We start from the raw sequence: 19332 nt of genomic DNA, 5'->3' as shown, positions 1-19332 counted from the left end.
CATGCATCGCCTGCATCAGTGTTATAAATTATTCTTGCAGAGTCAGCAAAATATCAGTCGTGTTTTTTTTTTTTTGTTTGTTTTTTTAAACACAAAGCAGGATTTCAGTGCTAGGGTGGAAACAACTCTCTCTCCACTCCAGAGAGCAGCGTCCACTGCCAAGTGCAAAGTTTGGGCTGAACTCAATAGCCTATCCTCACTCCTCTGTCAGCAATTCAAATGCATCTCCTGTGAAGGAAAAAAAAAAACCCTTGGCCTTGCTAAGAAGAACATGTGCAGCTTTGTGATTGAGAATGTGATTTTCTTGCTAAATAAGTGACAGATTAATAAGGCTCTTGTTTATCTATCAATATTGGTTGCTACCCACACCACAGCAGGATAAATGTCTGTTTCTGCCATGCTTTGGTAGAACACACACTCATTAGAAAACTACATACACGCTTCATTTTCTCATAAAAAAGCAGAATATGGCTCTAAAATGCAGCATGAGACATTCCAAAGTCTATTATGCAACTACTTTCAGATGAGTGGGCCGTTTTTTTTTTCTGGGATTCTGGGAAGATTGGTTTTGGCACACTGTGTTTAATTATAACAAAAATGCTTACACAGAGCAGTTTTGTAACATAATTTGAGCTTAGCATCAATAATTGGTGTATATAAAAGTTGCTGATTTCACCTTTGCTTTTCCAGGCTCATTTCACATCAACGTCAGTTAGTGGTTAGTTGTGGTGGATTGTGGCTTATGATAAATGCATTTGCGGGATGACGACACATGATGAAAGGCTGAACAATGTGTGCATGAGGAGAGGGACGAGTTGAGCCATGTGATAAGAGGGGTGAGGAGACAATAACAAAAGGGAGGGAGGGAGGGAGGTGATGCAGCATCTGTCTCAGTTCACCTCGGCTCTGCTGCCTGCTGATGACGCCCCCCAACGTCCATCTCCGGTCCAGCCTCTTCAGATGAGCCTTATGTCGCTTAGTTACTGACAGACACATGTGGTGACCAGACGACAACAAACAAACAAACATGGGAGACACGAAGAGCAAGCACAAATGTTACACAAACACACAGCACACAAATGACATGGATCCAACCCAGAGAGGCCAATTATTAGCTACACGGGGGACATAAAAACGAGACCACAAAGCAAAACATGGTGGACAGTTAGAGTGGATGGGTGAGGTTACACAGGAAGTGTTAAACCGAGACATCTTTTCTGCGGCCTGTAATTAGGATGTTGTTAGAATGGTTTTCCCATCCTGTTGTGTTAGAGCATCTGGGACACACATTTCTGCTGCAGGAATGCCATCCAATTAATAGAGCAGCTGACAGTGCGGCTGGTTGGAGTTGTCAGAAAGTCTATATTTCGCTGTGCCTGTTGTAGGTAAAACAGTGCAGATGGAAAGCATTTCTGCCAGCTTGTGTCACATGTCAGAATGATTGAAGGAGCAGACCCTGTAAATTATCTTATGTAGGACAAAGAAGATCCCTTTCATCACTAAATACCCTTCTTAATTTACAATGATGGGAAGATCTGACAGAATCTGAGAGACAGATGAAAATGAGTAAAAAATCATATGCCACTGTTGCAAAGACCTTTAAAGGAATAGCTAGACTCCATGTCTGGTGAAGAATTAGAGAACACCACTCTGTCTGTGAATATGAAGCCACCGTGAACCAACAGCTAGCTTAGCTTAGCACAAAGACTGGTTCCGTTTAAAGGCCACTAAAATGACACATTATATCTTGTTTGTTTTATTTATACAAAAATCAGCCTGTAAAACGTCACTTCACCGGCCTATGGGGGTTACGTATGAGATCATTTCTTGCCTCTGAGCAGTTGCCAGGCAACCGGCAGAGACTTCAGGACGTTGCCAGTCCCAGCCAAACAATTTAGACAAAATGTGTTAATTTGTGAGCTTTAGAGGTGTTGGTAGACTGATTTTTAACCGTTCGGCAGAGCCTGGCTAGCTGTTTCCTCCCTTTTTGCAGTCTTTATGCTAGGCTAAGCTAACCATCTGTAGTTTCATATTTACCATACAGACATAAATAACTCTCCTCCAGGAAGCAAATAAGCATATTTCCCAAAATGTCGAACTACTCCTTCAAGCAATATGTTTATTTTTTGCATAAAATGTGATCAAAACAAGGGAAGGGGGGGGTGTTTTTACTCTTTGATCAGTCGCTAAACTCACATCTCAAGCTGTCTGAGCTTTCAACATGTCTCTTTTTTTGGCTTTTCAGAACGAACGAACATGAATTCCAAATGCAGTTTTTCAGAAATGTGTGCTTTTTTCTGTGACAATGTGGTGGCACAGACTGCTGAAGACCACAAGACTGACAAAGAAATGCTGTATGAGCTTCATGCCATTCCCATGACCGACTAGACACATAAACACTAATTACACTGACAGATTGTCCTTGGTGAAAACCCCCTGGCAGCAAACTCCAGCTATCTCTGACAGAGTGGAAAGGAGAGTTGCGTGTACACGTTAGCATTTAGGATTCTATCGGTGTGCTTCTACATTTGTGGTATGTTTACATGTTAAAATTTTCTTTGATAAATGTGTATTCTGTAAGTCCCAACGGGGAGAAAAGGGCATTTTAACAAACTGTGAAACAGAAACACTGTTTAGCCTAATGTATTCCCTTTCTCTCCCCCTCCATCCTTGAGTCATAAGATATACAACACCGAGGGGATCCAGGGTCCCATTGTTACAGAGTAAAACAACTGTACAGCAAAAGATGTTTTGGCCAGAACGCTGGAAAATCTTGATGTTTGTTTGGAAGTGTAACACGCAACTTAATTATTTCCGTGCCTCCACTTTGTTGGGTTTTCTCTAACACAATACTGCATAAATCTTAACCAATAAGCTGCAGTTGTTGCACTACCTGTCAAAACTATCAGTCTGTCTGAGTACTTGACACTAATTGAGCTCTATTGCTCTGATATTAGAATTTTTTCTCCTCCTTTAATATTGAAAATGTTTGAAGAATGAGACAGCTTGAGCTGCTCTCGGATGACTTGATAACCGTATCCGACAGGACTGTCGAAACAACTGCGTGATTGGACGCCGTCTTCAGCCTCACATGTGCCTGCATTATATTCTGGCAAACTGATGTCTACATAGGTGTGTTTCTTATCATGGTTTTGGATCCTTCTCTGACTCCAGTAAGCTCACGAATTTTAACATCAACACTTGTCTCCTGTGCTGTAACTTATCAGCTATCCACAATGATAAGCAGACATTGCATGAAAAAGTATAATTCATGTCAGAGCTTGCTTCAATTAACGATATAACCGTGATTTAAAGAGCATGACTCTTGAGGTATTCCTCTGTTTTATTCCTTACTGCTGATGGAAACACATGCCTCTTTCATGAGCTCACTCTGCGGAGGTCATATCACGTCATATTGTGCTGCATCTTTACTGTACAGAGCATCACTGTACAGAACATCACTTCAGTGGTTGTGGTCTGGTCTCTCCTGGCGCTCCTCCTTGCTGTTTACCCAGGTCTGAATCTACACTCTGTTCAAGTGTGCTTATAATGGCAGGCAGACAGAGAGAGGTGTTCACTCCAGCCGGGCGCCGGCCGTTAGCGTAGGCCGGCAGTGGTGAAGTAGGGACGAATTTGCTCCATTTTGTCACAGATCAAAGATTGAGGATTGAGGGCAGAGGTGGTATCTGTGTGTGGGTGTACAACAGAGTGTGAGGTGTGTGTGTGTGTGTGTGTGTGTGTGTGTGTGTGTGTGTGTGTGTGTGTGTGTGTGTGTGTGTGTGTGTGTGTGTGTGTGTGGGCAGAGACAGGAGAGTCTGCAGACTTACCTTCCCCAGCTTTAGAGGCGCCCAGCTCCAAGTCATCCCGTGTGCCGCTGTGGGAGTTGAGATAGGTGGCAGGGACCCAACCCTGCTCCTCTGCGGTGCTGACAAACCACCAACCTGTGGAAAGACACAGAGGCTGAAAATCACCAGGACTGTGTAGGATGTTTAGCAAACATGTCATACAGTGCATTACATAGGAAGATACAGCCTAAACTTTGAGTGGAAGGAATTAAAATGTCTTCAGAGGTCTGGAAGATATGTTGAAATTTTGCAGATGAATTTGGGCCTGTGATAAGATTCCCGCCCCAAAAAATCCACATGATAAATCTCAACAAAGACAGATGAAAATGAACACGGATGACGTACGACCATAGATCTTCCAGTCTGGCTTCTATCCCCCGTCAAATCACTCGCATCTTTGTTTTAGTCAAAGGGATGACCTACACATGAACATGAGGAACTTCACTGTGTTGCCAACAGAATCTACAATGACGGACAGGGCCAAGAACATCAGAGGGAACGCCGGCTGGCTGTAGCCCGACTCGTGACGAGGTCTCGTTCAACCTGCGTTTCATCAGGTTCAGTCGCGATTCCAGTGGGCCGGACGATCCTGAAGCGCTGTTACAAGCCAACATATCCATTTGCACTGTTGCAGCTGATTTGACTTGGTTCCTCTGACAGCATCGCTCTGACAGCTCCTTTATGACAAATGCCTCAGCTGGAAAGGTGCACAAATCTGATCCCAATAAAGCGAATGGAGTGCATTTATCCACTGTGTCAGATAAGGTGGGCTGATGTAAGTACAACAGGAGACCTAAAGTGAGAGCTGAGTGACAAAGCTGGCACAAAAACAGTCCTATATGTGGTATGTTACACATGCCTTATTTGCTGTGGTAACAGGAATATAATATGGCTGACAGCTGTCTGGACTACCCATAAAGAGGAAAAGAGTGTTCCATTACACGTCCACAGCTGGCCCAAACGTCCAGTGTACATTTTCCTACAAAAATGGTGTATTATGAGGTAGTTTAATTGCACACAATTAATAAAAATAGAAGCAGAATGTAGTATGAGAGCCTATCATATTAACTGTATGCTAAAAGGATGAAGCAAAATTACAGGATGCTAATACTGAAATAAGAGCAAAGACATTGTACACCCCTGTATTAGGTAATTGTGATTCATCTACATGTAGTGAACAATGTTCCTTAATTATGTCCTTAATCTTACACTCACGCTGCACAATTAGGCAGGCAGCATTTAAAGGGCGCTGTGGATTAGAAAAAGCTTGTTTATTATTGGCGTTTGTTGATGTGAACATGCAGCGTCAGTGTTGACTTTTTTTCAAGAGAAATGGTTTTGGAAAGTCAGAGAGAATTTTAAAAATTACGATACGCACCATTTCCCACCTGCTGGATGGTGGCATGTGATCTCTCAGAGCGGAGATACAAACCTTTGCCAGCAGTGAACAATTGGCCAACCTGTTATTACATTCAGAGATGTCATGGTTTTCTCTACAATTTACTGATTTCTGCATTTATGCCTGTAAGATTTGGTATCAGGTTCCTTTCTCGGGCAGTTTCATACCATAGTTATACTTATAAATACCTAATAATTGCGTAATGTTGGCAATCCCAAATTCTAATGACTAACATGACTGAATCAAACTGTTCTCTGGCCTTACGTCTATCTGTCCACCAACTTTAACTGGAGCGCTAGAAGATGTCCCGCTGACAGACTGCATGACTTTTTCAGTGCAGGAAGTGCACAGAGAAAATCTTTCCAGGGCTTTTTTGTCTTACGCAAGCAATCTCTGTGATTCATGTGAGGGATGATTTATTTTACTGAGGATCTTGCTAAGCTGCTCAACTAAAAACATCATCATCTGTACAGTGGGGCTATTTTGCATAGAGTCAGGGTGGGTCCAGATAGCAGGATGCTGTTAGTGTCTGGCTCTGAGCAACATGCTGGCTTGGACTCAGGTACGTAACTAGCCGTGTAATGCACCCAGTCTTTGCACCAAAGCTGTGGCTTGAACAAAACCTCATGCCAATAAATCAGAGAGAGCAACAAGCTATTAAAAAAAACAAAACAGTGCCAAACAAAAGGACACAAAATGCAGATACGGTGGAGCTGAAAGTTTGTGAGAAAATTCAAGGATTGTTAAACATTTATTATACTGTCATCCTAATTTTAAATGAGTTCATTATACCAGCATTTTGCAATACTTCATTAAGTCACTGACGACATTAAAATAAATCTGATGTGTCCTGTTTAATGACCAGCAAAGGGCAACGTCAACTACATTAGCGGTACATTAAATTAAATTGACCATTATAAAGAAAGGTCAGCTTGGCAGAAGGAAAAAGACCTGCGTCAACGAAATAAAGAAAAAAAATCCTTACATTAGCAAATTGCCATTTTCAAACTAACATGGCAGCTTGGGGGAAATGTTATTTTCACTTCAGCAAACTGACACTTAAGCACATAAGCAAATCCAAGAACAAGGTGCAGGAATGTGCTTTAATTGAGAGCACTTGGCTGTAAGTCTGAACATACATACACAGCAAAGACAGTCGCTTTAAAAAGGCCTGAGTAAACACATGCTGTTATTGATGGCTCGGCCCACCTTGCTTGTGTTTTTCAGCCATGCTCACATATGGCAGGTGCTTAGGCTGAGTTCACTGAACCTCAAAGGAAGCAATAAAAGTTTTAAAAATCACACACACATTACGCAAGTGCTGTTTTCGTGGCCATTGCAGGTTTATGTCAGACAGGTTGCACTTACATGAAATGCAAAAGAAAAGCCCGGTACTAAACGAGTAAACCTGCTTCGTGTCTTTCATTCGTGGAGTGACTGCAATCTCACACAAAATGAGGTCCATACTGGACGTATTAGTAAAATCCTCCCACTTATTCGAAGCTTTTGTTAAGATATTACTTTAGGGTAATAGTTTTTTGTTCATTATCTTTGTCTTTTTTTTTTTTCTCTAAGCTGCTGTTAATTTTCCCGCTGGGACTAATAAGTACTCTATCTATTCATCCATAATTATAGAATATAATATTCAGGTATAGACTGTTATAGCTGATGGCATCACATTACTTTTTTAATTTGCTGACGTTGCTGCTACTAATCTCACCGGCATGTCGCTTTGCTAGAGACAGTATTGCTCTATTAGTTCAACACCACTTATTGCCTTAACACTACTGTCATTTTGAGCTTATTGTTTTATTCTATAGCAATTTTATACCCTTTTTGACTATTTATTTTTTTAGTTGCATGTTTTTTCTGGCGTTGTTTTGCTGCTGTAATACCAGAACTTCCCCTCTGGGAGACACAAAATGGCAAAAATCCAGCTTTCATAAACTATGTGCTGAACATGAACTTATTTAATCCATAGTCTTTGTTTCAGGCTTCAGATATCAAATGAAATGACCCTATCAACGTCACATATCATCTCTTTTGTTAGCATCATTCTTGGGGAATATTTATTGGCAGGGGAATATGATTCTGAACTTCATCTGTGACAGGGTTATCATTAGTGCATTCATCATGACCAAGACTTTAAACTGAGGTCATTACAAAAGAAACAGCTGTTTCCTGGGTCTCCAGCTGCCAAGACAGAGATTTTGCATGAAGTGGAAAAGTTAAAAGCAAAGCTGAGTGAATTGTGAAGAGTGAATGAAGTTGTGGATTCAGCTGCTGAAAGGTGAAATTGCAGATGATGGGAATAAGATTAGGAGAAGAACGTGCTCTCTCTTCCCCGTTTCCGGATGGCAGAGATTATCCGAACAGATGTGGGAGGAACAAAGGTGAAGGAAGCATACCTTGTGTCTGGAAATATGTGTGGGGGTGTGTGTTTCTATGAGTACACATGTATCAGTGCAACTGTCTGGTTCCCACAGCAGAGAGTGCTGACACACATTACAAAGCTACACCTGCATCTTTGCCTTTGTTTTTGATCAGTCGATATCACAAACTGCTTTCCTCCATGTATCCCTGCATTGTTATCCACGTAAGGAAAAGTTGAAAATCTTGGAAAGCTGCTACAGAGTTTCAACCACAACGGGAAAAAAAAGAACACAGCCAAATGCTGACTGGCAATACACTTTGCTAAACATTATTCAATATTACGATTATAGCTACTTAGTCAACATCCTGAGTAAATCAAAAAGCTTTTAAAACGTTTGAGCAGAGTTTCGTGTCGGGGTCAGTGGTTGCATAAGACAATAGCTAAACCCACAACCCTCTGGTGGAGATCTCACATAACACCATCACACCATACGATCATGACCGCAGGCAACGACCTCAAATGTCACAGCCTCAGAAAGCAAGAAACCATACAGTTTGTCTTGACAACACTGTTGTACTACACTACAAGGACATCATGAAGCACTGGGTGTTTGAAGCGGAGCTGAGGGCAAGTTGTGACTAAGTTTGTGCTTTGGTATCCAAGTGCAAAACTGGTCGGATCAGGTTACATGCCTGCTTGAGCCCAATTACATCTGTAATAAAAATAAAGAAAATGATGATGTAAGCCTAATTTAGACAGCATGAAACACGCAGATCCAGATTTAAAGCACAAATGTGAGATCTGGGGAGTGGTGGGGAGTGGTGGGGAGTTAGATGTGGAGTCAATATAACTCTCATATCTGTCTGGACCTCAGACCGGATGGTAAGTCATGTTATGAATAGGCCACAAAACATTTTCTATTTTGAGACATATTTTCTGTTGATCAATAAATTGTTGGTGATGTTGAATATACGGTGTTGCTGGAGATCCTTCACAGCGATCCTGTCCCCAGAAAAGTGGGTTTAATGTGGCTTCGTTGACATCGTTGTCATGGTGAGTGATTTGTTATCAGCTCCTAAACCTGCAGACACAGAATATGTATTGTTTCCTCCAGTAAACGATTTCTACAACTCGTGTAAATGTAGCTGTAAGAATCTGAGCCAGATGTAAATACAGACTAAACGTCTGAGACTTGTCTGCCTCGGTTTTGTGCTGGACAATCACAAAAGATGTGACTTAATTGACCGTGAATAACAGCAAATAAGCGTGTTTCCAACTACTTTTAAATAACTATGAGCAAGGCATTTCAAAAAACAACTGACTGCATTGTGAAGAAAAAGACATGTTAGCATGTAAGATGAAAGCACTGCAACAATTTCACAATGCCAGATGGAAAAATGCTACTGAGGCAAATGTAAACAGATGCTTGCTCTTTTATGGAGCTGTCCTCATACGCTCACCTGTATTATATCCCTGCAAGTGCAGATACAGACACATAATGAGAGTGAGCAGCAGTTCTAAGCTCTATTTGTCTCGCATACAGTATCTGCCATCTGGAAACTCTATCAGCTTTAAGACCCATGCTTCATTTTTACTGTAATCAACAACAGATTCTAAGCTGAAACGAGAAACTAGATTTATGCCATTTGGGTTTTTTCCCAAGGTGACTGGATGACCTATAAAACAAAACCACACTCTAGATATACAATCAATCAAGTCGGATAGCGGAGCAACAGCATACCTAACAAACTGTGACATTGCAATGCTCCTTAATATCCTCCTCATCCCTACAAATATATCATTGAGATAAATGGACCTTAAACCGTACTGAAATCCGACATCAACATTGTTTTGTGCTTTGGAGTAACTCTGTAATACTCGTGAAAGATTTCTACACATCTAGCATGAATATGAGAACCACAGATTCAGCAGCACAAGGAGGCTTTTTTTCCACGACCTGAAATGATGAGGAATGCAGTGGCTCAGCAGTCCTGCAGATATCTGACACCACTGTTGAGCAGAGCAGGAGAAAACACCGTTCATTTCCAGCTTCTGTATTCATTAACAGTGGATCCAGTATCAAGCCACCAGGGGGAAGGTATCCAGTCCAATACACACACTTCCAGTTTTCATAAAACACTGGGTTTCAATTACCTGGGTGGCTCTGGTGCGGGGGTGGGTTGGGGGAAAACGGCACAACACAGCTTTCAAGGGCTGATGTTGACCCAAGGAACAACCTCCCAGCCTCTCAATGGATCCCCTCATGGTCTGAACGAAGCTATAGCCCACAGCTTGTGTGCTCTCTACTGATTTGGAGACACAGCAGTCCTTGAGGGTCTGAAAGCCCACCTTTTAAAATGCTGGTTTAACTCAATGGTCAATTCTTCCGTGACTGAGAGAGAGGCACCTTTATGGCTCCACAGACTGATTTCTGTGCACTATTATTACAGCTATTTGTCCTCTTAAATAGTGTTAATGCTCCTGTTCTTCATCCCCTCTGCTTGCACTGCTCTGTGACAAGATGCAAGAAAATACAGCAGTAGGAGCCTCTGTTGAAATGCCAGTTACAAACCTCCAATTTGAGTTTCCATATCTAAAAATACAGGATAAGGTTAATTTCTTGAGACAGTCATGAGTACTTCCTATGGTAAGCTGAAAGAATGTGGAGGATGGGGATTACTATGAGAGGATAATGTGTCTTCCATCTGCTGCTGCAACTTCAGCTTAAAAAAGACATTTAACACTTGGCAAGTTTTCTGCGTCATGTCTTTCGTGGTTCATTGACAAGAATTATAGGGTTTTTCTTTTATACAAGGAAACATGTTCTTGCTGAAACTGCACAAAATGAAGGCTTGCACACTAGCAGCACTAGAACATTGACCTTGTCTTTAATCCTCCTGCCTGTCAGAGACAGAAAAACTGCAACGGCCAGTATACATGATGCTGTCACACTTGCAGGAACCACTGATGCTAAAATCTGCATAAAGCTTGCAGTTTTCTGATTGACCCACTGATTATAACACACATTTTGGTGCTACTATCTAAGTACAGCAGGAAGTCAACTGTCATTCTAATAAACTGTAATCTGTGCAGGCTGAATAAGAGGACCTAGGGAGTACTGTGGACCTGTGCTCTACAGTAAACAGCACAATGGTATCAATGATAGGAGAAGCTACTAATAAAAAAGGATCCAAGTTGAATTTTAGTGAAATAAAGGCCAGCCCCCCCCCCCCCCCCCCCCCCCCTTCCCCCATGTAGCCCTGATGTAGACTGAGGGCTTCAAGGAGATAAACCATTTATTACTTTAACCAAGGTTTATGCCCCTCCTGTTTGTTTTTTGTCTGTGCCTGATAGCTCAAACCAGATGTAAGAGTCTACACCCATGCTGGGAGCTCTGTGAGGCTGTACTTTAAGCTAAATGCTAACATCAGAATGTTAACATGGCCACAATGACAATACTAACATGCTGACGTTTTGCAGGTATAATGTTCACCATCTTTGTTTCGAATGTTAGCATGCCAACATTTGCTGATTAGTTATAAACACAACGCCTAGCTGGGGGGCACCCAGGTAGCTCACCTGGTAGAGCCTGCGCCTCATGCATCAAAGCTGTGTGCCCACCGCAGCGGTCGGAGTTCAACTCCCCAGGGTAACCAAAGTAAGTAACAAATCAAAATTAGGTGCTACAACAGTGAAGGGACCAGCATATTATTTTATCCCGAGGGGAATCTGATTGTCTGAATGAAGGTTCACGGCAATCAATTTTATCTAGATTAGGAAGTTATGTCATTATCCACATACTGCCTTATATACTTTCATAGATAACTTTCAATTCTGCAGGAATAATGCTTGAAAGAGTAAGTCTGTGCTCTTGGCGTAAACTCAGTTCCTGGAAGAGTCAGCCTCTCTGAATACTGAACTCCTGCTGAGCTGAGCCCTGAGATAATCTCGCTTCCAGCCTGAAGACAGAAACAATGTTGTATTGGTACATTTCTTTCCATGTGAAGGTAAAGAAGACATTTTGCACATCCATCTCTGCCATGCTGAGGGGCCAGACCTGCATAATCTGCCAGGATTGGACTCCAGCAGTCTCTACGGGCTTTCAGCCAGGCAGCTGAACATCACCCGCAGGATTCCTCTGTTACCTTCCCGCTTCTCTATGGCTCAGATTTGTCGGACTTAAAATGTGTTCGTGAGGACAAACAGGGCAATTTCATACAGCTAAGATCGCTGTCTCCATAAGTGACCCTTAAGGCTCTTCCTGAAATTTCACTTACTCCACCCTACTTAAGTGAGCTCGCTGGAGCAGTAGAGATACAATACAAACTGTACATGGGTGGTGCCAGGGGGTCTTAGGGGGAGCCAGAGGGACTGACGGATGTGAGCTGGCCTCTCCAAAACAGACAGGCATTCCAGGAGTTCATTTGGCAAACCGTAATTCATAGAGGCTGACTTGGAATGGAGACAAGTTAAACCCTGATTGGTCCACAGAGACAGATCTTCAACACAGGACTGGACACAACACACCTAACACTGCCCTTGAGGTGTAGGCAAACCATCCGCATTAAGTACATTATTTCCAGAAGTGACTGCAAATTATTTTTTCCCTTCCTACATACTACCCCATTAAAGGGCAAAGTTTAAACCACTGAATAAAGAGCATTTGAACTGACCAAAAAGGCTGCAAGCTTAACTTTGGTTAACATCTCTCCAATATAGTGTAAACTGAGGAGGCATCCTGGAGGATCCATTAAGCCATTATAATGAACCAACCTCTCTGAACCACTAACTTTGGCAGGAAATGTCTTTTTCCATTTTCTCCCCGAGTTTCTCCCTGCGCTACTCTCTCCTCCTGAGCCAGCATCTCCCCCTGGCAAACTCTCATAAACTACAGAAATAAAATAGCTGCAGAGGGAGTGAGGACAGAGTTAATAATTATAAAACACATTTTGAATACAGCATAGGTTTTGGCAATACTAAAATGTAACTTGTGTGATATTTTCATATCGCTCCTGCAGATTGCATGCATTTTTATGGGACTTAGCAAATAGCAACGCATGAGTTTTAAAAGCATTATGCCAGAGAAACTACATGCTACACAAGAACATCTATCAGTCTATCCTGGTCTACCCTGCTGATTTACCACATACTGCACCTACTTTAAACTTAACAAACCAGAAATCAATACAAACTACTGTACCAACTGAAAGAGAGGCCACGACACAAACTGTGCGATGGAAAATACTGTCTTGGCTCGGGACAGCAGGCTGGAAAAGTGGAGAAAGCTGAGCTCGCTTATAGGTCTGACCTAGATTCACTAGCCCTGTTAAAGGCGCATATTATCTAATCCAAGGTAAGGAAAAGTCGATAACTGCATGGGCAGCAGTCACAGCCACAATCTATGGTACAGTTGCTTTTACAGCAGGACTCCTGCTAAAGGACTGGGGTGAATGGCAAAAATAACACAGCTGTTTTTTTCCATTTCTTGATCTGTCACTGCTACACTCTCACACCTTTGTGTAAAAAAAATCTCATATAAAGCCAGACACACAGACACACAATGCTGATACAAAATGAGATGACAAGATGACAGTGTACAGATATTTTCCACTCAGTGCATCCAGAGAAATCTGCATGGCATTAAAGGAAAATATGTGACTTTAGCTTAAGGCTCAATAAAAAACCTTTTATCATTACAAATGTAATAGCCACCTTTCAGTGCCTCTAACTCAGCACATTTAGCTCTGTAATGCACAGATCAATGTGTCAGAAACCATTAAAGGGTTTGTACTTATCCTGCAAGGGAATGGATGCTAAATCAAATGAGCTCTCAAATCTTCTTAGCACACACCTGGTCTTGTTAGTATTGGCAACGGGATATGGAGTGATGTCACCCAGCCAAATGGAGCAGATTTAGCCGACTTCCATTGCAGGAGGTGTTGAGTTTTCGCTTAAATGCTAGCACTGCTGCTGGAAACAGTCTCCATAGCAAGATGTAGAGGGGTGGAGGGGGTGTATTTACTTCAGATCTCTGTGAAAGTGTCCATCAGTGTATAATAAAACTGTCAAATAGCATTAGTATGTGTTTTAAGAAGCCTGGATTCTACTGTTTTTGCCTTCCAGAAACTCATGACAAATCCAAGCGAACCAGTGATGAATGAATGAGCTGAGCTGAGAGTGGCAACAAAATATAGCCTGCATCAGAGAAGAGGATGAATCAGAGCTGTAATAACATGGAAGCGAAGCTGCAGCAATAACACGGAAGCCATACTGTAGAAATCATAAATCTGCAACGAGACCATTGAAGTGCACGAGTTTCAGATTCTGCATGGGTCATCGACACGCAGATCAACTGCTACAGCTTTGCATCGTGGTCAGCTGAAACACAAAAGTGAAGAAGGGGCCTCAACTTAAAAAGCTCAGGACCATGCAGCTCAAGTTCATGGAGGAAAGTGCTCATACAAGGCCTGCGATAAAAGGACTTCAAGGTGTTGCAGTATCCGCCTCACTGTGGCTCCCCATTGAGTTGAAATCCTACTGGAGCAGGGAGTGAAAACAAATACACGAACCCTAAGGCAGGACACGTGACACTTCAAAGTGATCCGCCTATACGGACCCTCTTCCTTGAGGCCAGTGTGGCATGGCATTTTCACTCACACCCATCATGAAACCCAAGTCCCACTGCCTTCCTGGCCACTGCTTCCTCCTCCATCTCTCTTTCCCCGCTGAAGGACACATGAGTCCCATTACTGTTTTACTGTCTCAGCACACCATTAAAGCTCAACGTCAGACCCTGTTTCTGGGCCCTCTCCAGTCACCCTCGTGCTCCATGTGGCAAATTCTCTTCAAAATAAAAGTGACTCAGGGAGGTATTTAGACCAGTGATAGTTAATAGTTTTACTGTGTTTAAGACACATGATTTGATAAACATATAGCAAATAACATGTCACTATAGGGTCAGTAGCGTTTTCTCTGTCTTTATGTACTACAATCTGTAAAACTATCTAACCAGTTTTCATTTTACAGCATCTCAAACACAGATATCATATTTACACGTTTTTTTGTTTGCAATAGATTCAAGTTCCTGGAAGCATTACATCATATTCCTAGAATATCACGAAGCTTTGCTTTATGTCAGTGTGCTGCTGACTCATTAACCGCTAACTATTGTCAAACTGAATGACATATTCCCTAAAACATCACGTTGGCCTTGTTTGCTAGCTCTTTCCAGGGGTGAAACAGCTGACTAAGGACTCTGCAGCTGGCATTTGTAAATCCGGCATGTCTTACTGGCTTTCCATTAAAGTGAGGTGGAATAATTAATGCGAGTCTGGAAGACATTCCTCTTGCCACAGGCAACATTTTGGCCCTCAGCCAAAACCAATAGTGGGGAAAAAACAGGGCTGACTGCAGGCCAAAGTGAGCCTCCAGATGGGGCTAAGTAACAGCTAGCAAGCTGTGGACAAAGGAGGTGAGAGGGTTGAGTTAGGGAAAAGGGCAGCATGTTTGAGGAGCAACGGTCTGAATCATGAAAGAGTCTGTTTGTGTCTGACATACACACAACATGCATGCAAACCATTCCTGCTCAACATGTCTTTGTAGCACAGTTGTTTTGCTTACTCACCACTTTCGCTCTTTTCAATGACGTCGACCACCTCGCCTGCTTGAAGGCTGATTTCTGCAGGCTCTTGTTTCTCGTAACTGGCCACCACCACATACTGTTCCAGGAGCATGGGATCCGAAGCATCCAGACCTGGGGTTGATGGGAAAAAACATGCTGTCAGCCAGCTGCCAGCCATAGGTCCACGAGAACGACTGTTGGGCACTCGTTGTGCCATAGGCCACTTTGTCTGTAGAGCTCAGCCAATCACAATATTCACAGGGCTCAGTGCATCTTCCTGAGAGTCTAGCCATAGAGCTGCATCCCCCTCCAGCCCAACAACGAGGGCGACGGAGATGCTGAAAGTCTAGGAAAAGAATATCCCTCCAAAAAGTGAAGGATCATGCAGTCAAGTGCAGAAGATCCATTCTGTGTTACTGAAGAGGCCTCATCCTTGTTGTCCAATAAAGCTGGGACTGGGACATTAGATGCAGGTAGGCACATTAACACAGTGGAAAGAGGAGCAGCAATGAGAAAGCAGAAGTAGCTATAGCAGCGCTAGAAAACTGAGCTAAAGCCAGCTGAGGACAGGACAGTAGAGTAGGAGAAAGAAATGGTTTCCCTTGGAAAATAAACCATCTGCTAAAAAGCCTCTTTCTCCTCAGTTGGGGCTGGAGCTGGAGGAAGAGTAGGGGGTTGTGTACACCAATCATAAGAGTCGGCACTAGAGGTCTTAAATAGAACCAGATGAAGGGGCTGGAGCTGTGCTCAGAGGGATGGCCCTCTGTCTCCATGAAACACTAGAGCTCTGACTGCAGCGTGCAGCCCAGCCAATGGAAATCTTCCTTTCTGTACTTCACAGAGTTAACCATATAAACACCAGCAGTGACTTAGTTTTTGCAGTTTGTGCCCACTTTCATAACTTGGTCACATCCACTACTTAACCAGGGTTTGGTTCACTCTAACTAACAACAGGGAAGCCTTTTCAAGACAGAAGCATGTGATTCTGTTTGTAAAAAGGTCTAAAGAGCCTATAGTTAGTGATATATTCCACTACATTTTTTCGCCCCATGAGTAAGGTCACATTAGCTGAAGCCTTCATCATGAAATATCCTTAAAGCAAGCATAGCTGAAGGAGCTAAGGCAGATCTAACAAGCGTCAGCTGGAATCCAGACATGAGCCCAGCTGACTTTCACTTCACACATTAACAGGAGCTTCTGCTGACCACTGAGTTCAAAGCTCCTAATAGAAGGGAGATAGTGGCTGCACACTTAAGATTAGATCTGTTTACCCTCATAACGCTGCAACAACAGATGTACAATGTACTTTTATGGTGTTTGAATAACAGCAAAAAATCCACAAACAAAGTACAGATCACAATCTCTATTTATGGTTCTAATGGTATCAGTTAGTGAGAGGAAAAATGAAATATGTAAGCTCTTGACTCACACAATCAACAAATATTTTTAGGAAGATAATGTCACACGAAGAATAGAAAACAAAGCAAGCTCAAATAAAAAATATATTTTTTAAGCGTGGTAATCAGAGTTTCTGGAAAAAGGAGCTCTGACTTATCCTGAGGATGGAAAATAAGAACAAGTCAGTCCAAAAGATGGAAGGTTTAAGGCTTAGATAAGGAATGATTGAGGCAAAATGGATTAAACTGCTATTTCTCCAAAGGGGTGACATTTCTCTATCTGGATAATATTTTGCACTCAGTTCAGGAACTACACTTGAAATGTCAAGGAACTCATAACTTATGTGGATGAACTCAACACCATTAGCATCTCAGATGCTAAAACTGCCAAAGAGTCTGACACTGGATTACTGTGGTCTGTCTGTGGTTTATGAAGCCTCACGTTATTTGTGCAAGATGTTTTGTCAAGCCACAAAGTTGGGTGCAGAAACACTGGAAAGAACATATTATTTAAATTCTGGGTACTGCCTTCTTGTTCTTCAAAGTATAATATGACAGCAATTACTTTAGTTACAGCAAGCAGTGATATTTATTTTGACACTATTCTTGGAAATGTGTGGTTGGGTGGTTTGTTTTAACTCGCAGATCAACGAGCACTGGTCACTAATGATGTAGCCTCAACAACGACATAAGAAGACTGACTGCAACATGTTTTGCTGTAACTTTTGCTACTGCTTTAACTATGAGCATTCATTTTCCCTAACAAAACAGCAAACTTGTCAATTTATTCTGTACTTTTGTTTATTTAATAATGAATCTGGCCTTGAAATAGAATTGTGACTTCTTGGGAACCGAATTCCAAATAAATTTGTTGCTGTGGACATTGTCTGAACAACAACAACAAAAAAAAAAGAAAAAACACATTTGTTAACAATATATTTTCAAGACAGATGGACATAAAACTCATGATCTCATAAAACCAAATTCTACGTCAAATGATGTAAATGGCGGTTTATAAAACACACGATTAACTACCGCTGTGAGTGAACAGTAAATCTGAGACCTGAGGTGAGTGAGTAAAGACTTTGTCAGCAAAGTCAATAGGCCTGAAAAACAAAAGCTAATATTTCAGCCTCATTCAGGAAATGAAATGTTTTGCAACAGCAGGAAGACAGAGCCAGAACAAGGAGAACATGTGTGAGAAAAACGGGGTGAAACAGTGTTAGACGGGATAGCTTTAATTTCAAATGAACTATGTACAGAGACAGCAGAGTATAAAATGAGGCTTAGAAATTACTGTGTACGGAATAAGGTTTTGATGAAATGCAGCAGCCCAGTAAAATTACAGTACTTCAATCAGTCACTGCCTGAAAAAAGGCGGTTTAATGTGGTATACAAAAGTTGTTGAGCAGTGATTGCTTCTGCACATGCCAGGGGGTATGCGGAAAGACTGTGAGTAGCTGCACTGATTTGACAAAACAGAAATTACGATTTCATTAAAAGCAAACACGGTACACATATATCCACCTACAGAGTCATTTTTACAAAAAGGGGCATGAACAGCGAGCACAGCAAGCAAGTGCAGAAGGTTGAAATAGCTTAAAGCAGAGGATAAATGGTTGAAATAGGTAGCTAAAACCAAGCTAACGGGTAAATGGTTAAAAATACAGCTAATATGGATGAAGGGTAATTGAACGAAAAGCAAACTTAGCCAAAGTGAATTTCACATTGACAGTTCGCTTGCATGATATAAACATTGTAAAAATAAACACTTTTATATCATTAATAATTTTGATTAAATTCAGTTAGGTTCATCCGGCGGGGCTGTGGGGATACGTCTGACGAAAAAAGGTCGAGAACCGTTACAGAGTGTGTGAGCATGCATGTGAGCTTATATGTGTCTCGTAGAGCATGTGTACACACAGCGTATACCTCAAGTATTTATGAGCTTTGAAAAGGAAAGTATTTCCTTCTTGGCTTCCATGAGATAGCCCTATTAGCCACTCTCTGTGTTTATATCTCTCCTCAGTCAGATTTATACATGTGCTTCCTGCTCCCACCCTTGCACTCCCAGAAGTCCTAACTCCATCCAACCCCCACCTCCACCCCCACTCACCCATCATCAGCTCCATCCAAAGATGATGACAGTTGGGAACTTTGCAATAATTCACCACCAAGAGGAGGAAACCAGGGAGTCTAGTCTACCCATTTATACCAAGGAATTTTTCTTCGTGAGAGATTTTCAAGGATCAGGCATTTTGGTTGATAGCATAGCTGGCACTGGCCTTTATGTCTTAGTGCCATACTTTGAACCCTGGGGTAACTTTACGAGAGCAGATCTGGGTTGAGAGGAGTAAAATTTGGCAAAGTGCAATGCCTTTGTTTGGCTCATCAGCAGCAGATGTGCAGTTGGATTAGAAAGACACAGGACTGCTGTTCAATGTAGTACAGATGTACTCATGTCATTGAATCAGTATGTGGCCCTAAGGGAGACAGGGCAGACCACAAACAAATAGTACAGAAACTTTCCCTAAAATCATCTTACATTACAATAGCCTTCACAAGGCTGTTCAAACTGCTGAATATCTTCATCATCTTCACTTAATCTGCTGATTGTCTCTGTATTTTAGGGCTAGATAAGAGTGTAAATGACACGGAAATTAAAAGTACCAGATAGATGAAACATTTTGAGGTAT

The 19332-nt window shown here is 42.0% G+C and overlaps 1 protein-coding gene across 3 annotated transcripts in view; it reads right to left on the bottom strand.

The window, feature by feature from the left end:
• The window catches only part of sh3pxd2ab (SH3 and PX domains 2Ab), a 56430-nt gene that overhangs the window by 7426 nt on the left and 29672 nt on the right, over positions 1–19332 (bottom strand). The window contains exons 7-9 of one of the 3 annotated variants that reach the window (XM_070977703.1): positions 15243–15371; positions 3828–3941; positions 900–983 (exon numbers count right to left, since the gene is read on the bottom strand). In XM_070977703.1, the coding sequence (XP_070833804.1) occupies positions 900–983; positions 3828–3941; positions 15243–15371 (327 nt within the window). Of the gene's footprint in view, positions 1–899; positions 984–3827; positions 3942–15242; positions 15554–19332 lie in introns of those variants that run through there. The other 2 variants (XM_070977704.1, XM_070977705.1) reach the window with 2 other exon arrangements.

This window comes from Chaetodon trifascialis, chromosome 13 (genome assembly GCF_039877785.1).
Source record: "Chaetodon trifascialis isolate fChaTrf1 chromosome 13, fChaTrf1.hap1, whole genome shotgun sequence".
NCBI classification, from domain to species: Eukaryota; Metazoa; Chordata; class Actinopteri; order Chaetodontiformes; family Chaetodontidae; genus Chaetodon; species Chaetodon trifascialis.
The sequence above is the reverse complement of the archived record's forward strand: the minus strand, read 5'-3'. Positions and strand labels throughout refer to the sequence as shown.